The sequence below is a fragment of the Lepeophtheirus salmonis genome, chromosome 1 (assembly GCF_016086655.4).
Source record: "Lepeophtheirus salmonis chromosome 1, UVic_Lsal_1.4, whole genome shotgun sequence".
NCBI classification, from domain to species: Eukaryota; Metazoa; Arthropoda; class Copepoda; order Siphonostomatoida; family Caligidae; genus Lepeophtheirus; species Lepeophtheirus salmonis.
In genome coordinates this window covers 24,604,145-24,627,535 of record NC_052131.2, presented here as the reverse complement: position 1 = coordinate 24,627,535, position 23,391 = coordinate 24,604,145, and the positions used below count along the sequence as shown (strand labels likewise).

The window sequence follows — 23,391 nt, the reverse complement described above, 5'->3', positions numbered from 1 at the left end:
CTTCTCATGAAAGTCGAAATAATTTTTATTGAGGAATGATTACTTTCTAGCTCCTTAAAATAAAGACAAAAACAGTCAACCTCTATAAAGAATTTATCTTAATCTAAATACTAGTATGTTTACGGGAGCCCTCTGATCTCTTATGAAATGGGAATAAATAACTATGTTTTAATAATTTGTCGTAAATTTTCTAGCATTTTTGAATTAAATACTCATGACTTATACTTATCACTTCGAGTTGTTTTTTTTTAATGTTAATATTTAATGCATACATAATGATGTATATATGGCCCTTTTAAATATATTTTTCTATTCTGAAATCCATTTCAATTTATATATTTAGTATTTACCATATAATTGTTTTTATTAAGTTAGGAGTTTAAATGCCATTATTTATTTTAGAACCCAGGCACAACACAAGACGATCGCATATGTATAAATTATAATAATAACTATCTTACAACTTACAAATACAGCAATATTGCAATTTGTAAAGATGAAATATTTTTAAAATAGCTATAAAATACACAGCATTCACACAACAGTTTATGTAATCTTAAGCGATACTAGCGCTCTTAAGCAATCCATATAGATATAGAGTGGCCCACGAAACTTTTTTCTTTCGAAATCGCTATAAAAAAAAAGACGGATGTATATTTTTCAATGATTTTTTATTATTTGAAAGCCTTAACATTCCGGTTAATGAGGGAATACCCCTTCATTCTTATGGCCGCCGTGGCTGGCCTTACAGTAGCCCATTCTGTCGATCCAATTTTTTAATACATTTTCAATTGTGTGAGCTTCAATAGCTGCAATGGTGACACCAATTTCGTGTTTCAAATCGACAATCGTCTCTGGATGGTTGGCATAACATTTATTCTTGACGGTTCCCCACAAAAAATAGTCCAACGGAGTCAAATCGCAGCTACGAGGTGGCCAGTTGACGTTGCCGTTTCGGCTTATGATGCGATTGTCGAAGACAGTGCTCAAAAGATCCACTGTAACGTTGGCTGTGTGGCACGTAGTGCCCTCCTGTTGGAACCAAATGTCGTCGATGTCTCCCTTTTCCATTTTGGGAAACAAAAATCTTACAACATGGCCCGATAGAGCTCACCATTGACCGTAACGGCAGCTCCTTGCTCGTTTTCTCGCTTTTTCGCTTTCGGCAACACCAGCAATGTTTTTGATTGAGCGCACTGGACGAACACGGGAACGCGTTGTTTTATCCATTAACGAACCAGTTTTGCGCAGACGCTTCACAAATTTATCCACAAACTAACTGGAAGGCGTTTTATTTCGACCCACGTAATTTTCTTGCAGTTTCGTTTGAAGACTCTCCATTTTGGAAGTAAGTCTTCAGTATTTCCCAATTTTCTTCGAGCGTAAACTTAACCATTTCGTAAACCGGCCTTTTACAAAAAATTAGACATAATGAGAATGTTACAACAGCTGTTAGACGTCAAAAAAGTGGTAGTTCAAAATACACCGCTAGATGGGCCACCCTGCTCAAGTGACAGTAAGTCACACCCCTGGCTGATAATATATATTTTTTAGTTTGCTCGTGCCTTATTGTTCCAACAATTGGAAAGCCAACCGTTTGCATTTATTTATATTTCCTCTTAGCGATGATATCTGCTAAAGATGGAATCCAAACCTCCCAACTTTTTAATGCAGCCATGCCTTTGTAAACTGCAATATTCTTTATTCTTTTATATATATTTAGCTCCGCGATGCAGGTGGAAAGATCGAACGCTCCTATACAAATGAAGTCAAGATTTTTGTTGTCAGTCCCGACTACAAACGTCCAACATGCTACATTGCTACATATTTCTCTCGGCAAAGTTCAAACTACTCACTGTTTCATCAATGCAGGCCTGAATGTCAAATTTCCACGTGAATGAGGGGTTCTGTCCTAACTTGCTGATGCTATTGGCATTAAGATTTAACACTTTAGACGAAAAGGATCGAGTGTGTAACTTAATTGTTGATGAGATACCATTGCGCAAATATGTAGATTTTCACCCCATCTTTGACCAACTTGTTGGACTAAGGCAAACTAATTTGTGTTTACAACTGAGATTGAAACTAGTTAAATGTTTTTGTGATCGAAAAGATACGATTGAGACTCATCAACCCTTTTCTGTGCAGGACCTGAGATGACAAAATATGTTAAGAATATTTTACTTGTGAGCAACTTCTGCTTCTCTCGTCACTTATCATGCAATGGGACTCTTAAGCTCCTAAAAATCACTATTCTTAAGTATATATGGACTCCAACATTTTTCCAAGACTAAGTTTGTGAAAAGTTAGCTCAACAGTTGTCCGTACTTTGTTGCACTATTAAGTAAAATTGATAAATAACAAACTAAAGAACACTATCGAAAAGAGCCAAAATAAACTTGAAATTATTCAGCATTCGTAACTGTTGTGACAAATTGACATCATGTCATAGAAATTTGCAATAAATATCCTTTTAGGTAATACTTTATTTCATCATTGTGATTTTTCTTAAGATTACTTAAACACCCCTGGCGCTCGAGGGAGTTACTATCAACATTAGTTACAATATCTTCTAACTAGACCTGTAGTTTTTCTGCTCTGTGTAACAGAGTAAATCTTTAAATGAGTGGGGTGGATACCTAAACCAAGTGGTAAAACCATGATCATGTGATTTTTTTGTCCACGTTTATTTGGTTACAAGAGTACTTTTCCCTTGCTAGAGTACACTAGGACTATTATGAAATGCTCTATAACTAGCCACGCAACCGTTGTGAATTAAAGAGTTAAATTCTGTGAAGCGAAGTAAAAATTACACACGTCATGAGGAAAAAGGATAAAATAATGTCATCTGTAGGCTTTGGGTTTCCTACCCTATCTACATAATATAACATAAGTGAAAATGCTCAATATTTTTTGGTTTTGGCTGTAGAAAGTAACTAATAATATAATGTACTCGGCCATGTTTTATTACGGTTGGGGGAAAATTACCCTGGCGAAAATTGTACCAGTGAAAAATTGTCATTTAGAAGATAGCCATTAGGGAATTTTCCCGCCATTACCAAAAAAATCATGATACCTCTGGCACACAATCAAAATTATAACTTAAATTTTACTAAGCTAAAAATATTGAACTATTGAAGTGTTCAATGTGGGTGTTGTATCAGTCCGGATTTTGGACGAAAGACTGCAGTCTAGTTCATCCTTGGTCCGGTCTAGTTCTGTCCTAAAAACTTCAAAAGTTTTGTGCTTGATGACGTCACTCAACTCTTTTTCTTCTTTCTTTAATCTGTTCTAGTTTTAAATTATCAAAATGTCTGATTGCTTTGACTAACAAGCTCCGTATAGGAACAAATATAACACGTACTATGAATTCTTACTGTTTTATATGTATAAGAAGAATCCTTGCATTAAAGGAAATCAACAGTGGACTGAACATACATAATTAAAAATAGAAGTGGGGCCCCACCTACAAACAAGGGCACCGTTTATATAACATATTATGATGACTACGATTTGCCCTCTAGTGACGAGGAGAGTAGAATATTATATAAATCATATAAATATGGTTGATACAACCTACTTGCATAACATAACATATATTAGTAGGGTCGGAAAAAACAGCATTGGTTGTTGTGAGGCACAACGTAACACAAGGTATATACATGACCTTGAAAAGTATATGTTATTATTGTTATACATTAGAATGGTTCTTAAATTTATAATGAACTAGCAGGTATACTCTACATTGCTCGAAGTTATTAGGCCCCGAGAAAGGGAGAGACACATTTTGCTTTAATAATATAGATATGCACTCCACTTTCTTTTTCTTTTTTAATATGACGTCCTGAGCTTTATTTTGAACTATTATTTTTAAAAAACAATAACATTTTTGTATCGCGTATAGAGCCCACTTTTTTTTTGTTGACTAAAAATGTATAATTTAATAACTATAAAATGGTGAGAGCATCAGGGGCGTCCGTAGGATTTTATATTTAGGGAAGGGAAAGGCTTTTTTTTTTTTTTTTCAAATTTACAAATAACTCTTTTCTTAGAAGAGACAGAATACTATTATGACAAAATTCAGAACTGATTTTTTTTAGGTCCCAACACCACAGAGAAGAACAATATAAATAGTAATGAAATTTTTTAGCCTGCCCGTTTTTTTGGAGTTGGCAATCTGATAATTAAATTTTCCAAAAAACAATTTCAAATATTAAACTTTTTGAAAAAAAACAAAACATTTTTTAAATTTTTTCAGCCAGACCAAAAAGTTTTCAAGTAAAAAGAAAAAATTATCAATTTGAGGGGGGAGGGGAAGCTACAACCTTTAAAGCCCACCCCTTGCAAACGCCTCTGGTACTACCATTAGTAATATTATAAATATAAGAACACAAAATCAAGATGAGGAATGTGGCTACTCAAATAAGTATAACAAAAAAGCAAAACCAGATAAAATTTATCAGGACCGAGTATTTTCTATATTATATAGCATAATCATTCACCCATAAAAATGAAACGCAGGTTTGTTGGGGGTTTGAACGAATGACCTTGGAAAATATATTTTGTAACTAACATTATCCATCTAAGTTAGATGTCTATATCTATTTGTTACTTCTAATAAAATTAATTCTTTATCAATAAATAAGTGTTTTGCTTTAATGTAAATCTTACTATCATTCAACGGAATATTTAAAATAACAGATTGGATGATAATAGCATTTTGACAATAAAATGCAGTAGTTCATTAAAACCACAAATTCTGTCGTCGACGGCATGAATCATACATTATGCACAACTTTACAGTTAGGAATTGTTGCAAATGCTTTGGCATCATCATAAATAGGCATGCATGTTTGGTAGGGATGATAGTCCTTTGCCAAAAAGTAACTAATTTGGGGCAACCAGGGGAGTCTTCAGGATTATATTTTGGGAAGGGCTTGGTTTTGGGAATTTTTTGAAAAAAATTTAAAAAATCCATAGCTATTTACTAAAAATTTCTAAAATTACATTTTTTTGGAAGAAAAAAATCAAAATCTAGCGTTATTCACAAAAAATTAAATTTTTTGGAAAAAAATTCAATAATTAAATTTTCTAGAAAATATTTCAAATATTAACTTTTTTCGAAAAAATATTAAAACCTATAGGTTTTAGAAATTTTTTCAAAAATCCAGGGCTATTCACAAAAAAGGAATTTTTTTTTTTCCGTAAATTTTTGAGTCTTTCAGAAAAAAAATTATTATGAGCAATCCTCAGTTGTTGTTTGTTTTTTTTTTTTGGGGGGGGGCTACAATCCCACCAGCCCAGCCTCTGCTAACAATCTCTTGGGCGTTTAAGTACGGAAAATGTATTTTACTCGCCGTCAGCTAAATTTGGATCATGGTTTTGGAATTTTTTTTTTGTGAAAAAATTCCAAAAAACAAAAAAATCAAACTTTCCCTCCAGAGCCCAGGAATATGGTCTGATCAGAATGAAATGTAGTACACGTCACCCAGAATTCTCAACAACTTTTATTTTATGTTTAAAGTTTGTATTTGTTCCCGTCTTTCAAGTTTTTATCATTGTTTTCCAAGTGGGACGAACGGAAATCAGACGCACACACATATTAATTTAATACTATGTAGGATACCTAAATATACACTACTGTGTATTTGAATACCAATAAAGGACCAACAAATAAAAGCCACAAAATTAATTGTACAAATGTAGCCAATTCACAGGGATTTTTAGTAAATATTACTTTGTTTTAATTCAAATATTACTGTTTATTGTGAATTACTCATTCACATGTAATATACATTCCCATAAATGGTTATTAATAAAATCTATTTCTCAATCAAAACCAATGTTTAGTTGGACCATTGGTTGTAAATATGCTTTACAAACCCATAAATAATAAAACTATGCTACCATTCTAAAAGTAAAAAAAATCAGGTAATAAAATGTAATGGTTGACGCTTTTATATAAGTATAACCCCTATAGAAACCGTTATATGTGAAAACAAGAATATAGAAATAAATGAAACCTCTCATATGGGTTATAAAGGAAATTTTATCTTTTAACTGTTGTGCATAATCCTTTTTATATTTAATGTTTGTCGACATAACAGGGCGTTTGCAGGGAGTGATCACCCCCGATTAAGGAATTAATGTTTTTGACTATAATTTTTTTGGTCTGTATGAAAAAAATTTACGCAAAATGTAGGGGAAAATGTTTTTTTTTAAAAATTCATTTTTAAAAAAAAGCTCATTCGGGGAAATCATACAGCTGCGCAAAAATGTAATATTTGAAATTGGAAAAAAAAAAAAAAAAATTGAAAATATCTATGGATTTTTCAATTATTTTCCAAAAAAAATCAATATTTGACATTTAAGTTTTGATATTTTTTTACAAAAAGTTTAATTTAAAAAAAAAAAATTAAGACCCTTTTTCAAAAATATATAATCCTGCAGAGCCCCTTACATAAATGCCTTAGGTAGATTTTATCCTTGATCAAAACCAATGGTTCAACTAAACCATTGATTGCATTAATAAACCCCATCGAAAGAAACACAATGCCATTATGATACCTCTCAATAATTAGCCAGTTTACACTAAATAATTGGAAGATTTGCATGAATTTAAAGGAATATACCAATAGAAACCATTAAATACGAAATTATATAATTTTATTTTATTGCGAACAAATTAAAACTGTCATAACTCCCAAGCCCATAGACCTGCTACTCTAAACTTTTATTTAGAGTGAAATATTGATTTGATCTTGTTCTGATGAAAACAATTATCAGAACAAGATCAAATCATAATTGAGATATTTAAGGTCAAATTCATAGTCAAGGTCAACCATACTTTGATATAACAAAATAAAAATGTTTTAAGTATTTTGTTACATAACTCAATAGCTATCAAATAATGCCATCATTATGCATTCATCAATTGAGTGGTTTACAAACTACAATCCAATATGCTAGGGTCTTCAATTCGATTTTTGATCCAATTCATCATGAAAAAGAGCTCATTAAAACAAATTCCAAAAATTGCTCCTTCAAATATATATATAGTCCTGTGGACGCCCATGGAGTGTAAATTTTATACGGACATGAGGCGATGCCCGTACAAGTTGCAACTTGTAAAAGTAAATTGTACAATTTGCAATTTCTTCGTCTTAAAATACATTATTTTTTATTGAAATATTGATCGTTCCAATTACCAACTATTAATTGATACAACTATTTCATTTTGATTTATTAAAATTACATGGTGATTATTTATCTAACATAAGAGTAGAGATCATTTGTTTTGTAAGAGCTGTAGGAGAAGACGGGAGCGAGACATATGGTACCCATGAATTAATACTTTTGTTAATATCAGCTGCCTGTTTTATAATTTTGGAGGGAGAAAATGAATTATTACTATAAAGAGGAGAATCTTCTATATTTAAAATATCATTAGTTCTGTGAAAATAGTGAAAATTTTTAAATTCACATCTATTTATTTTATTATGTATTTTTAAATCAATTTATAACAAAGGTAGGTGATAATTATTCTTTTAGAGGAGATGTTAAGACTTATCAAATAATGAAAAATAAAAAGCACACGCATCAACCGTTTTTCCTTTTCTAATCACTATACATAGTCTTTCTCAAACTTGTAAGCGTTCTGCTATTTTGGTGCTTCGTTCAGTGTTCAGTTAATCTTTCTGTGTTAATCCATTACTTCCATTCTATTTCACGTTTCAATAATAAAGTTACACTATACGATAGTAAATTGCGACTTCACATAGATGCCTAATTTGAGAACTAGGTTTCAAGTATTTTTAAGACAATAATTTGGTCACTATTAGGGTTCAAATGAGTTACTATTGACTAAAATCGGTTCATTTATTGTCGAGGTGGAGGCCAATAGGCAAGGTATAACCAATTTGATTCGCACCTAGCACAACAAAAAGACATGATAAACTGGTCAGTGGAGTAGTAGAGACACTCCTGGAACGACCGCTAACTCCCTTTTTCTGAGAATTTTGAGAATCGTACTATCAGACGGATGGGTTCTGTTATGTATTTAATATTTCCTTACATGTTTTTATCTTCTTGTATATTCGTCTATGTATTATAAGTACTGTGTTTTACGTATTATAAATAGTCTCGTCTTTTGTAAATATATTAGAGTATAGTTAGCATACACATGATCTAGTGTTACATTATTCCTCCACGTGAATTCTTCTCCTCATTTCTCTCGGTCATCCTGGATCTCTCCTATTATAAATAAGCTTGTGTCTCTCCCTCGTCAAGACGCAACAGGTTCCCAAAATGTCTGAAAACCGAGACCAAGGAGTATCAGGACGTCCTCAAGGATGGGTATTGTCCTGAGTAAAGTGCAACTATCCAGAGGGAGACTATGTGTTTCAACAGGACTCCCCCTCAGGGTACAAAGCCAGAACTACGCAGAATCCCTCAAGGAGAATTTTTCCAATATCCGGAAACACGATTTGTGGCCTCCTTCCTCGCCCGAGATGAATCCTCTCAACTATGATATCTAGGCTATGTCCAAAGTAGGGCCAAAACCACCCTCGAAGGAGCCAGAACTCTTTCATAGGACAGAAAAATCATATCACTCAATTACGACAGTTATTCAGCTCTTTTCGATGAAAATAACTTCCAGCAACATTGCCATTATAAACAAAAATTAGTAGGAAACTATACTGCACACCTCGAAACAAACAAGGGCATAATTTATTATTTTTATTGGCCCATTTATTTGTATTGAAATCCAAATAATGAGCCTTGCCCCATGATTCAGAATTATTGAACTGGTCAAGTTCATATGTTTCTAGTTAAGGTAGAGTCATAAAGACTTTCATGTTCGATAAGAAACTCAAAAAATGCCCCCCCCCCCCCTACGTGGCATTGACACAAACATAGGTCTCACAAGTGTTCGTCTTTGCTTTATTAGCCTTTAAACCATATTTAGAAAAGTTTAAAATATATAAACTTTGATTTCTTGAATTTTTTGTAACTACTATTGGAACGTAATTACTAATCAGCGTTCATCGATCAAAAAAAAAATCTGTTCCGTTCATTGAACGCTGTTCAATTTTGTGTTCTGTAAACAATCCCGGATTTTTCTTTTAACACATCCTTTCTTTACAGAGCAATAGTTCACTCAAGAAATCCTGAGCTCTTTTAATAATTTTTTTAAAAGCATTGAGCGCGCTTCTGCTAAATTAAAAATGAGCGGTGCTTATTTTTTCGGTCGTATAGGTGTATATGAATTTGACTACTTTTTATGATTTTTATTAATTTCAATTTATTACAAGTTCAAGTGTGACAACCCTACATTATTTACAACAGCTTATAATAATTCATATGATTGGTTTAATTACAATAGTTATGTCAAGAAATTTATATTTTTTATTTTAGAATGCATTGGGCACAAAAAGTTTGGGAAGCACTGTTTCAGGGTACATGTATTTACAAGGCCACGTACAATATCATCCAGTTAAGTCTGTTAATTAACTTGCGTGAGATTTTCAGATCTTATATCAATTTAGTTAATAAAAATATAAGAAAATCGTATTTCAGTTTGGAAAATTAGTTTACAAATAATAAAAAAAATATCTTCCAACGTTATCTCCACAAAGGTAGGAACTGGCGGTCTCTCTAGGGAACCGATATCTGAGTCTTTTTTTAAGTGACCAGCTACATGAGAGACAAACTCGTTAGCCGAAATCATCAGAGTCATAGATACAGCAAAAAAAAAAAAAAAAGATTCTAAACTATCTTGAGATATAACTTCAACCGTCTATTTTTGCAATCTTTAAAATGATTCTTTGTCCCTCAAATTTTTTGATGTTATCTCATAAGAGGTAGAAACAGAAAAAGTAATACAAACTTAAATAAATGAGTAAAAATTCGAGGGATTTTATCACTCTTCTAAAATGATGAGCGTGCTCCCATTCTCGCTCAAGAATTATGAGCGTCGCTTACTAACGCTTTGCCTCTTTACAAATGAGTAATATAACTGTAGGAATTTAAACTTTATAGTGTGCCACTGAATACTTATGTATATTTGAGTGATTTGTATTCAAATAGTCAAAAATTACACTATTAATATATCGATCATCCATGGAATATTCAAATATGGGATTATCCTTATCCCAAGTACTGTAAATCCTTCATTTAGAATTATTCATCTCATCTTTAATTTGATCTTGTACAACTTGATTATACAATTTACAACTTGTACAAAATCTCAGGTTGTACAAAACATTTATATATATATATAAGTCCAAAGCCATAGTCAATCATCATTCATCAATATTTTTGAAGGACTCTCCGTGTGAATATTTCACGAGAAATCCTTTGGTTTCATATTTCGTCATATATGTATATATCATAATATATAATGTCTATATATGTATATGGTTTGATGGCTTGCGGATTTAATAGCAGGTTATTAAATAATTCAAAAAATAATATTATTTTCTGTTGGTTGATGAATGGATAAGAATCAAACATCTAACCTTTTATTGTTAGTTTGTTCAAAGTGCCATTGAAATTGTGATATTTACAATGCTAACGTAGAAAATGTTTTATTAGATCTCTGGCTGTGTACCTTCTTCTTACTGCTGATATATGTATGTACTCTGCAATCTTCATTGCATCACTGTAGGTGAGTTCCCACATCCATCTATCCAAGCAACCAAAATGAAGAGTAGGGCTGTATGTTTTTCAACTTTTTTAGAATTTGCATTACGGCTAGTGTGGAAAAGTTTTGATATAGTATGGATACTACCTATGCAAAAATGAATTGTCCTTCGAGGTCCTTTTTTACGTCGCAGATATAGATCAAATTATCGAAAAAGACAAAAACTCTTTAATTAGTATATACCAGGCAACACTTATTATTTATTCATCTCTATTATGCAAATTAAGAGTCATTTTTTTACAATGTTTCGTCAAACAATGTTGTTAAAGACATAATTAGCTGTAGGTTGTCATAGTCGCATCAATGATACTACAGTACAAGAAGAGGATTGAGATCGCAACCCCACTCCTCAACACGGGATTGTCCCGGGAGGTCATCTTGGAGTAGATTCGGGCCTCGAGAAAGACGATTTATAATGTCTCCATGCGGTTGAAGGTCGGGGAAGACCTCAAACACTCTTCAGGAGCAGGCAGAAACCATCTGTGTCCGTCAACTACCTGAAACTGTCCTTCAAGAAAAAACCCGAATTCCTCATGGTCAGGAAGATGAACAAGTCCTCTGCAATGGTGTCCAGGGCTCTAAAAAGGCAGGAGGAAAGTTTATGTGGCGTATTCCTTTGCTTTGTTGACTGAACACTTTGTGTGTTGAAATGGGTGAATAATAACGGTTGGCCCGGTAGAGATACCAAGGAAATATTGTTAGTTATTTTGTATAAAATATTTTTGATAGTCATTTTTCTAAGCTATAATAACTATATAAAAAAAAATTTTTTTATGGAGAAAAAAATGAGAGAAATTTAGTAAAATTTGAATACCCGCGTATCAGAAGATAATGGAAGGCTTACGTGCCTAACTGACACAACTCAATTAAGAACAAAATAGATTTTGTGGGGAAGGTCTTTAATGATATATCAAATTATAATTGTATAGAAAGTCTGGAGAGAGTGAGGGTATTAGCAAAGGGAGAAAAAAAAATATACAGAACTAGAAGCAGTTACTTTAGTTTCATTAGAGGACTGGAAAATAGATACTTGATGCGGGTTTTGGTTGAAAAATCTAGTTAGTGGTTTTTTTTTTTGGGCCAGATAAAAGAAAAGATTGTTTGAGAGGACATGAAGATCACGACTGCACAGCCATTAAGTAGTCTGGGGAGTGGTTTGGTGGATTTTTCTCTATACTAGTCAAAGTATAGGGTAATTAATATCATTATTTCTCTTGGTAGTAATTACGGCAAGACTCATGAGGAGATGAACTGTTTTTTTCTGTAGAAGAGAACTATAGACTACGAGGTATTTTTTATATGAATGCAAGGAGACAGGCAAAATATAGGACCATTTGACATATTTTTTAATGTAAAGAGTTTCTGTTATATTTATACCTGAGCCAAAAAGGGAATTTATTAATATAATCATTACCAAATTGCAGAGTATTTTACACCAATTTAGATGTACCAAAACCCCTTTGTCAGAAAATTTAATTTTTAAAGTTAAGAATATGATAAATGTGTAATGAAATTATGGTAATAATAAAGGGTTTTCGTTTTATAGTGCTTCGACTTTTATATAAATAAAATACAAAAGGTTGAACATTTTACTGAATATATTATTTTAGTACAAATTATAAACATATACATTTATGAATGAAAATCAATTTTTCTAGTGTGACCACCACAAGCACGTTTACAGAAGTCCAATCGCTGAACCCAATTTCCCATTACTTTTTTCTAATAATTGACTGATATTGCAGCAATTTTGCATTCATTATTTTCTCTGAGCTCTTTTAACGTCTCTGCCATATTGGTGTAGACCAATGACTTTACGTGACCCGAAAGAAAATAATCTAAAGGCGTTAAATTGAGGGATCGAGGAGGTTGTGTGACAAGTGGCACGGTTTTGTTGAAACCACATGTTTGGTAATTCTATACCTTAAAATTAGGGTAAAAACAATCCTTTATCATGGAGAAATAATGATTTCCATTAACAGTAACGTAACAATTTTCCTCATCAACGAAAAAATATGGGCCAATGATCCCTCCAGCATGAAGTCCAAACCAAACAGTAATTTTTTTAATGATGCATCGTGAAGCACTTGTGGATTGCTGACAGACCAATAATGCATGTATAATAAAGTCAAAAAAGAGCTTCATCACTGCTATGAAAATCAGCGTAAGCTTTGAACGATTATTTTAATAATTTGCAATTGCTGATCAAGTGTATATCACTCCAGATGAAATATATATACTAATAAAGTTTGTAAATGTCAAAGGAAAAAAAGAAATATGGCGTCGTTTTTTCTCTAATGGAAAAAATTAAACGCCCCTAATGAAAAACCCTTTATGAATTAAGTAACATATGTATATGTGGATGTACTCACATACAAAAATGAAAAAAGATAAACAACATATGAAATGGATCAAAATATATCTATTGCTAACACATTCATAAGTATCTGAGCATAATTTACTTACTTGTAACAGAGGAACAACAATAAAATAACCTCTCATTGCAACATTACTCTTTACTTTGATGACATTAACCATTCACGAAATTAAGTAATGAAATGGTATGGCTAGTAGCTATGATCTACCCAATTTAATAATTTAGGTTTTAGAAGTGTTGGGGGATTGGGATTGCGTGGAACATAAAGCACGTTTGAAATTTGATAAGTAAACTTATAAATGAGTAAACTTTCATAAATTAGAAGTACTTAATACCTATAATTTATAACCAGTAAGGAAAAAACTTAACGAACACTCAATGTAAGCCTTAGATTATAAATAAGTTTTATTTAGATAAATTATAATAATTTTTGTTGCAGGAGTCGTTGCAAATTTTCCAGTTCCTGACTCCGAATCTAAATCCCTGGTCCTGGGGCTCTTAATCTACTCTCTCCCCCTTAACCCCAAGTGAGTGCCTTTTACTCTTAAGGATTACACTCTCCGAGCCTATTATAATAAATAGCAAACATTCAATCTTTTAACAACTATGCAAAAGTAATTATTAGTTCAACATAATGCCGTAGGTATTAGTGATGTCCCCAAAGATTGAGGTATATCTAACAGATTATCCCTTTCATAAAAATAAATAAGCGGTAAAGAGGTAGTGACGATGGGATTGGTTCCCTATTCTTAGGTTGTTGATGACTTAATTAAGGACAAATGCCTACTACGTATCTTTGCATAAACCTCACTGGGCAAGTCTGTAGGAGTATATATAACCTACATATACCTATATATTTTTTAATTGTAAATTATACAAAATTTCAAAAATTGAAATCTTTGCTCTACAGCATAATTTGATATAATGACCTTTTTAGAAAAGAAATCCTTAATTTTTTTTCTCATGATAATTTTTTCTTCAACATATGAATACACTCCAGACCCCTCGCTACCCCCCTGCAGATGCTCCTTCCTTAATAGAAAAATGATCCGCAAGATTCAAGTCCTATTATTCTTCTTGCCATGGGATCTCTAACGAAAGACATCTCTCAGACGCAGAGTGAAATGATTTAGCCTTTACATGAAAATATTTATTGATCATTTTTGAGTCTCCTAATCGGTAATTACTTTCTGATTCGAACTCACCGCCCTAACAGTTAATATTAGTTCTACATATTTGAATGGGTTTCTTGAACTCTTCTACTAGAGCATACAACAGCGTCATTCATCTACCTATATAAAATAAAAAGCGAGGGTCCTCATTGCACTCAGGATCCTACTTTTTTGTTGTCGTTTTTGTATTGCAGCCAATACAGTCATGTAACATATCTACATGATAGTAAAATGATAATTGACGGAGGGTAAAAACGTTATAACTTATTAATAATAAAGTATGTTGGACTGTACGCAACTTACGTCAAGGCAGACAGAGTGCGTAGAAGTGTCCGATGATATTATTCCTTGGTCCTACTTCTTCTCATTCCTTCAAACGATCAATATCATCATTCTCAGTTTTTAAAAGACCATGACTCAGAATGAGTCTCAGAGATCCTTCTCTTTTACTCCAAGTGTTCCTACTCCTCACTTTCTTTATCTCCACTGCCCTCTCATACCCTCAATCCATCTCTCCTCCAACCCTCTCACAAACAATTCGCAACTCTGCAAATGTATTCAACAACGGGAGTCGACTACTTTTCTCAAGTGTGTCTACTGGGATTCGAACAACGTCTCAAATTATCATTAATCAAAGAGATCGGCAGCAATGCAGTATGCATCGATCCCTGGAATTCCCTTGTCGAAACCTGCGACCCTCATCCACCGTTCCAAGTTCTGTGCATCATTTAAGACCAGGAGATATTAAAGTCATTGGGGCGCTAGGGGACTCAATCACTGCAGGAACAGGAGCACTTGCAGATAATTTGTTTCAATTGTTGTGGGAATATCGGGGAGTCTCTTTCTCAGTAGGTAAGGGCCCTTGTTTGTCTAAGTCTACATGCATACATAAATAAATATTTCCTCTCTGATCATCTTAATAAATGAAAAGTCATGCCAACGTACTCTTTCCACTAACTCAATACAACTTTCTGCTGTGTTTCATTTATTTTACCACGAGAGTGTCATTGTCAAGGTCGAATGGCCATCATAAATAATAATCGTTTAATTATTAGATCAATAGAAGCCTAAAAATACAATCATCTAGAAATATCCCCAAAACGAAAGAAAAAAAAGTCAGCATAGAAAATTAATGCCGCAAATATGTTTGGCATTGCCATTGTACAATATTTTTACAATTTACAAATGATTTACGATGTTGGTGTTCTAAATATTTGTATACTATATACGTTTTTGAACCAGAAAAGCAAATATAATGGGATAATCTGTATATTTTAGAGGTTGTGCACTAATCGCAATGTCTGTATAAGTTAAAATTTGTTTATATTATAACGCCTAATTTAATTACAACATCACTCATTTGTATTAACAACTATTAATTGATCCTAACATTTCATTTTGATCAATTATAACAACTCCTTTATTGAGTATTTAGGAGCAATATAACCCCTATCAATCAGTAATTTTTTATCCAAAAAGATTCTTAAATGAAAGCATTAACATCTCGACCACCCACAGAATACTCAATTATTGTACTTTCCTTAACACAAATCTCCTCTAAACTCTTCACTTAAAATCCTTCATCTCCTTTTTAAGTTGAAACTTGTACAATTTTCTTATACAAGTTACATTCACCAATAACAATGCTTGTGAGAACTCAGGAATGAACATTCAATATATCAATTATGAATTACATGCAATTTAACTTTGATTTTTGTATTTTCCAAAAGAGACACATTTCAAGTAATTATCCACCGCTTTATTTCCTTCCTTAGGTGGCCTTGGAACTTGGAGAGAATATCTCACAGTTCCCAATATCCTGAAAAACTTTAACCCTAAACTCTATGGTTTCTCTACCGGAACAAATAAAGTACGAAATGAGAAAAACATTGACTATAACATGGCTCGATCCGGAGCAACGTCCAAAGACCTGCTTCGTCAAGTCCATCTATTCATAGAAAAAATCAAAAGGGATCCCCACATTGGTGAGAAAATCCTCTTAATACGTGATTCTTCATTATATTAAATTGTCTTTTTATATATATTTTTCTTGTTTGGATTAGACTATGTGAAAGATTGGAAGATGATAACAATTTTCATCGGTCATAACGATGTTTGCTCCTATACATGTCAGCGTCATCCTAAATTCCATGATAGCGAATTTGTCTCATCTCCAGAGGTCTATATTTCATTTATTCGAAAAGCACTTGATACTCTACAAAAGAAGCTTCCTCGAACGTTTGTCAGCATTATGCCAATGGCAGGTATGAGGATTACCTGCAGTGCTGTTATCACAGGTTTTTTTTTATTTTGGAGGAGTACGGATTTGAGTCACTATAGATTACTCACCATTAATAAGGCCAAAATTTTGAGGGCCCCCTATTGAGTACGGCACTGCACTTTGCTCCTATCAGGGGCGTCCGCAGGGGGTGGGCTGCATCCCTCGGCCAAATATTATATATTTTTTTTTGTAAAAAAAAGTAAAGCGAAACTGGTAGTAATTTTTTTTTTTTAAATCATTTCTTAAAAAAGGTCAATCGGGCAAATTACACAGTAGAGACAAAAAAAATAATAAAACTTTTTGTGAATAGCTGTGGTAATAGAAATTTGTTTCGAAAAAATTCTAAAAATCAAGCCCCCCCACCCCCCAAAATGAAAAAAAATTTACTAATTTTTCAATTACTCAATGTTTTCTTTGCAGACGTGTCCCTCAGTTTAGACATTGTCGAGAAACCTTTTCCTTGTGATTTAACATTCTTTTACAACTGTCCATGCTTGTTTGATCCCTTTTTCACGAATACATTCTCAAAAAAGGAAATGATGGCTCTTGAGCGGAAATACTTGTACGAGTTGGAAAAATTAGTGAATAGTGGACGTTATGATATAAAGCCAGACTTTACAGTCGTTATCCAGCCCTCAATAGTGGAAGGAGATGTTCCTCGATATAAAACTAGACGAGGAGTTATTCAACCAAATTTGGAATACTTGGCCCCTGACTGCTTTCATTTCTCTCAAAAATTACATGCTATGGGTATTTTTTTTTTACTCAAATCAAAGGTATTGTGTTTTTTTATATTTCTTTTTCGTGATTCTAGTAAGTCGTGCCCTCTGGAATAATCTCCTTGAGCCAGTTGGCCTCAAGCGTCGAAACTACAGACGCAATACACCTTTCTTATGTCCTACAGAAATCCATCCTTATCTGGCTACCAATGTAAACTCTCGTAATTCTACTATGTCAACCTCAGACATGATGCAAGACTTTATGGAGCAAATTGGTAACGAACCAGGAAGAATGAATTGTCCGCTTTAGTAGAATAAGTATTTTTGCCTACCTCATCATCTCATTTCCTCATCCTTCTCTACATTCAGAACTATAAGCCAGATTTCTATGATTTATGTACAAATGCATTGTTAGTTTTCCTAATTTGTAAATATAATGCACGTTAAATCCTTTGATTTAATTCGGGAAGTATTTCCCGCAATAACATCAATCATTGTAGAATACAAGGGACGTCTGCAGTAGTTGGACTGGACGGGCTGTAGCCTCCCCCAATTAAGGAATTTTTGCTTTAGAGTAAAAAATTTAATTAAATTTTTGAATTTTTTTCCCGAAAATTTAATTAAATTTTTGAATCTTTTTTTCCCGAAAATTTAATTAAATTTTTGAATTATTTTTTGCGAAAATTTAATTTTTTGAGAATAACTATAGATTTTTGATTTTTTTAAATATAAAATTTAATGTATTAATTTTTTTTCCGACAATTTAATTTCATTTTTCGAAAAAAATTGCCAAAACCAATGCCCCCAAAAAATAAAAAAATATGTATATATATATTTATAATGAGGGTTCTTATGTAATATAAATTTACAGGCCAGACTTTTCAATCAAAGACTACTTCGTTTTTAAATACATACATATTAAGACACCAAAGTATTGGCTTAACCCAATGGTTCAAAACCTGTGTACAATGTGCATTCGTGACTCCTCTTTAAAGTTGATAGCTCAAGGGACACCTTCACTACTATCATATCTTCAGCAGTTTCATTTTTACAGGTCGGGGAAGACCTCAGTCACTCTCCAGAAGAAGGCAGGAACCATCTGTGTCCGTCACCTACCTGAAACTGTCCTTCAAGAAAAAAGCCGAATTCCTCATGGCCAGGAAGATGAACAAGTCCTCTGCAGTGGTGTCCAGGGCTCTAAAAAGGCAGGAGGAAAGTTTATGTAGCGTATTTCTTTGCTTTGTTGACTGACCACTTTGTCTGTTGAAATGGGTAAATAATAATGGTTGGCCCGGTAGAGATACCAAGGAAATATTGTTAGTTATTTTGTATAAAATATTTTTGATAGATATTTTTCTAAGCTATAATAACTATTTAAAAAGCTTTTCTTTTAAATTGCCATGTGGAGAGAAAAAAAAGAGAGAAATTTAGGAAAATTTGATGACCCCCGTTTGCCATGAATCATTTTTTTTAAATTTTCGGAAAATTGAAATCTCTGTTTTACTCTTTTTTTGCTCCATTGGAGAAGATTTAGATTTAAAGCTTTATTAATACGTTTTATAGATTAGAATATTGTCTACCATAAAGAATAAATTCAAAATAATGGATAAAGCTTTTTTTTAATATCTATTGACGTCAATATGATTGAATATCATATTGCAACTTTTCTGAACTCGCCGTAATCGAAATTCGAAAAAAAAGGTGGAACACAAATCGTACAAATAAAGATTCTTTTGTGGGTCTTTATTTAAGACCGAGGACCCCCGTCCTACTTATTGATCCTAAAAGGAAGTAAAACCCCTGCCAAGGAACCACCCAAGAAACCTCTTTTATACCAAAAAATAGTTTAAGGCCTTGGTTTGAAAATTGAAAACCGCATTTTTTCTCTGTTTTTACTCCATTTAACTCTTTTTCTTATGGATACTCTTATGGTTACATGATTTATATTTCAATAGTCATACAAATAATTGTTTTTTCTTTAATTTTGTAATGAGTACATTCAATTTTAAATTACTTTTTTGTTTTTCTTTTTGGAAAGGTTGGAGTATCTAAGTGATTTCCGTTGGAAATAATTAATCTAATCCTGTGAGTAAATGCCAAATAAAATAAAATTTTAATGGTTACAATTTTGTTTAGACAAATATCTATATTTTATAAATTCTTACATAAAATAATACAATAAATTTCTTAAAATAATTTTGATAGACCTTAAATAAATGCAAATTATATGATAAATCTTTTAAGAATAAAAATTCCATAATCATATTCGTCATATTTTCTAACAATATTGAGAGTACGCTTTTTAGTTTCTTTATATTTTTTTATTTTGTTGAAAAATATCACCTCTATCGTGTTGAATAAGCTTCGATCTGGACATTTTTTTTTAAATGCTTCAATTATATGCCAAAGATTAGGATGCGAAAATGTAGTATACTTATTATTTAATTTATTGAATCCCTCCACCTCATTTGTTTGATCAAATGCATTCCATAATTTGATGGGGTATCTTGGTGCATCTCTTCGCATGTTGTTTCTTCTTCCTTTTAATTTTTGCAAGTTATGTCAATTTGAAATATGCAATAAATTCAGTGGGGATTGTTTCATCTTCAGTTAGTTCTTCAAATATATCGATCACATTATTTGATGGTAGAAATGCCAGCGAGGAAAATAGTCTCATTCTTAAACTGAAGTCCCTTTCTCTGTGATAGCGTTGTTTACAGCCAAGATCGACAATTTTTTATGTACAAATTTTGAGAGAAATGAAAAAAAAAAAAAAAACCCATTCAATTCACAATTAGGGGAAATTGTCTGAAGTGTATTAATAGGAACAATTTCAAAATCAGTTCAAACTGAGTCAGGAGCTTCTGAAATCATTTCCTTTAAATGTTAAGTATATCTCTTCTATTTTACTCGGTAGGAGTGCAAATATTATTGGGATAGAAGTTTTTTGAACGATTGCATGAATTGTAACGACTTGATAGTATATGTCAGGTGCGATTTTTCAAAGGTCTTCCAAGCCTGGATTTGTACCAAATATAAGAATCCTATTGTGGTAATTTTCGCCAGAATCATATAGTAGAAAATTTTCTCCATTCTCTTCGAATGCTGAAAACTGGAGTGGAATGGAATATCCTGTCCGAGAGAGAGAGAGGAACAGATGGAAAATTGTGAGTCTCTTGTCTGGATAGATCTCTTAATGCAGGTAGCTCGGCAATGGTTCCCCGACTAAAATTTGACATGTTATTGGAGACAAGATAGCGTGTTGATTGATGTATAAGAAATGCTTATACATAAAATATAAGATGCTTAAATTTTTTTTTTCAGATCCTTTTTAAATTCAATAGTCTTCAATTCATCATTTGTCGCCTCATGACAGTGTTCATTGATAAATTTATAAGTTGTGACATTTTCTAAGTCTGAATTAGTATGAACTCTTGCCTCTTAATGCTTTAACTTTCTTCGCGAGCATTCCAGAAAAAAAAATCCTCGATTCGAATTTTCGCCATTTTTGTGATAAATGCACTGAAATTCATCCAATAGCAACCAACTCTTCCTTCCACGTTTGATTAACTTTGCCATTTTGTAGAAATAAGTAATATGAAATCAAAATAAAGCTGAATATTAATTTGAATGATACATGCCGTATATAAAGCAAATTAATAACAGAATCCCCAATAAATTAATGCATCACACATTAAACAAAGAAATAATGTAGTATTCAGATTGCATTCAAAAGTACTCCGATATACTTACTTTGATAGTACAAATATATATGCACAGATCGTAAAACAATGAAAATATTCAGTGCTCAGATCGCTCTGAAAAGTACACTGAAGGTATTATATATGAATATGTGTATGTTACAAACAATTCTGTTGATAAATTTATTATCACGAACTAGACACAAGTTCTCGGATTTTTGTGGGGATACCTTGAGAGTCACGGAAGTTGTAAAAGGTATGGTACTAAGGTAATGTCAGAGCCATCTTATGGATTGTACAAAATATAGAATACCGTCCTTGCTTCACGATAGGGCTTCACACTTTTAATCTTTAAAAAAATTAAATAATAATTATATTGCATATACCATGAAGGAGGGTTAAATAAAATGTCAACAATATATGGAGGCTGAAGTAATATTACAGAAGTATACATTGAACAAACATAGCCTGTACAATTTTAAAAATTTTAGTGAATGTGAGACATGCACCTTGTTGATTTGGTCCATGACACTTGGTTTTTGACACTATCAAGACTTCCACGCCCAACCTGAGGGCTCGAAACTATTATTTGGTATTGGGTTCCTTGGATGAATGTCATACTTTGACAGTGGTTTTTAAGGATCCAGGGTTACCCTCAAGTACCCCATGCAACCTGAGGTTTTGGAATTCTTTCTTGATATTAGAGGGGTTCCTTGGATGTATGTGATACTTTGGCAGTGGTTTTTAAGGATCCAGGAATACCCTCAAGTACTCTGGGCAACTCCAGAGCTTGAAACTATTTTTTGTCATTAGAGAGATTCCTTGGATGTATTGGGTGAATTGTCGGGGGGGGGGTTAAGGATTCAGGGATACCCTCAAGCATCCCACGCAATCCCAGGGCTTGGAACTATTTTTTGGCGTATAAAAGGTTCCTTGGATGAATTGGCTGTGGTTTTTAAGGATCCAGGGTAGCCTCAAGTATCCCGCGCAACCTGAGGGCTTGGAACTATTTTCTGATATTATAAGAGTTCCATGGGTGTATGTGATACTTTGGTGGTGATTTTTAACTATCTCACACTACCCCTGGGATCCCGGACTATCCGAGAGCTTTGATCTAGTTTGTGTTGTTAGAGAGGTGCCTTGGAAGTATTGGATGAATTGGTGGTGGTTTTTAAAAATCCCACGCTACCCCCTGGAGATTGGCCAATCCGAGGGGGGAGAGTATTCAACCATATTTGAAGGAGCCCTAAGCTATTTATTCCCCACCTCCTCCTCCTATATTGCAATAACATTACTCACACTTGAAAGTATTTCCTTAGGGGATGGAACAACAAATATGTTAAGATATTTTCCTGCATTGCATTTTTCTCCAGGGCAGTCTTCCACGGGCAATTTTCTCCAGGGCAGTCTTCAGTGTACGAACTATAGTTGTGCAATTCCAGATTCTGGTAGTGAATTATCTATTGAGGATGATCATTTTTTAAAAGAAATTGAAACACAACTTAAAAATATGAATAGACCTTCAAACACTATTTTATATGGATTTACTGAAGCTACTTTTAATCAATTTGGATCCATCATTTTAAATGTATGTTTTAGAAATCAGGAGATTAAAGAAGAGATTATAATTGTGAAGGAAAATGTTAAATTTCTAATGAGGTGGATGTTTTGTAAAAATAAGAATTTTACAGGAAGATTATCCAAGCCAAATTGAGCGAGGTAGATGGAAAAGAGCCAAAGAATCTAGTGTTTGTGGAATCAAGGAAATAAAATGTATTTCCGATGAAAAAATTAAAGCCATGAGCATGTGGAGGAGTATCATCATGTGTTAATTGATGGAAATCAACCATTAAAAAAGATGAAATGCGCACCGATAAAAATACTTCTTTATTGGAAGAAGTAGAAATTTGGAAAATCTACACAGCAAGGGCGATTCCCTTTGCTTATAGAGAGGCTACGAAGAAGAAATTAGAAGAATTGTTGACAAAAGGAATAATTGAGCCGCTAGGAAATAAACCTACGGCATGGTGCCACCCTATAGTTGTTGTGGGGAAAAATGGTAAGGTTAGACTAACAGTGGATCTAACAAAATTAAATAAGTTTGTCAAAAGACCTATATATCCTATGACTAATCCCAAGGAGATAATTTTTAGTATGATCTCTTAATTCGATCTTCTTTTGTATTATAACGAAAAAATTATGTTTTTAAAGTTTCAGTCTTCAAAAGTCGTTTTTTTACTTCTATAGGCATTTTGAAAATGACTTTTTTTCACGACGTTCTCTATTTGTAAAGGGATTAAGAAGTTTGAATTTAAAAGTTATGTTGCTGGTCTTCTGAAGTTTGAATTTTAAAGTTATGTTGTTGAATTTCAAAAGTTTCATTAAGGATAATTTTCTCAAGTGATATATTATAATATCTTCATTTCCATTTTAAAG

At 32.9% G+C, this 23,391-nt stretch overlaps 1 protein-coding gene across 1 annotated transcript; it reads left to right on the top strand.

The window, feature by feature from the left end:
• The first annotated feature begins 14,544 nt into the window (after positions 1 to 14,544).
• Positions 14,545 to 17,692, top strand: LOC121123255 (phospholipase B1, membrane-associated). Its single transcript, XM_040718387.2, has 5 exons — positions 14,545 to 15,106; positions 16,030 to 16,239; positions 16,318 to 16,518; positions 16,956 to 17,285; positions 17,350 to 17,692. Exons 1-5 carry the CDS (start codon positions 14,677 to 14,679, stop codon positions 17,562 to 17,564), a joined length of 1,386 nt encoding a protein of 461 aa, XP_040574321.1. The 5' UTR covers positions 14,545 to 14,676; the 3' UTR covers positions 17,565 to 17,692.
• The last annotated feature ends 5,699 nt before the right edge of the window (positions 17,693 to 23,391 follow it).

What these genes read in the sequence shown, in the direction of transcription:
- LOC121123255 (XM_040718387.2), top strand. Translation starts at nt 14,677, where the DNA reads ATGAGTCTCAGAGATCCTTCTCTTTTACTCCAAGTGTTCCTACTCCTC. An exon ending in CAAAAGGGATCCCCACATTG is followed by an intron (nt 16,240 to 16,317) that starts GTGAGAAAATCC and finishes TGTTTGGATTAG; the next exon opens with ACTATGTGAAAGATTGGAAG. An exon ending in CAGCATTATGCCAATGGCAG is followed by an intron (nt 16,519 to 16,955) that starts GTATGAGGATTA and finishes TTTTCTTTGCAG; the next exon opens with ACGTGTCCCTCAGTTTAGAC.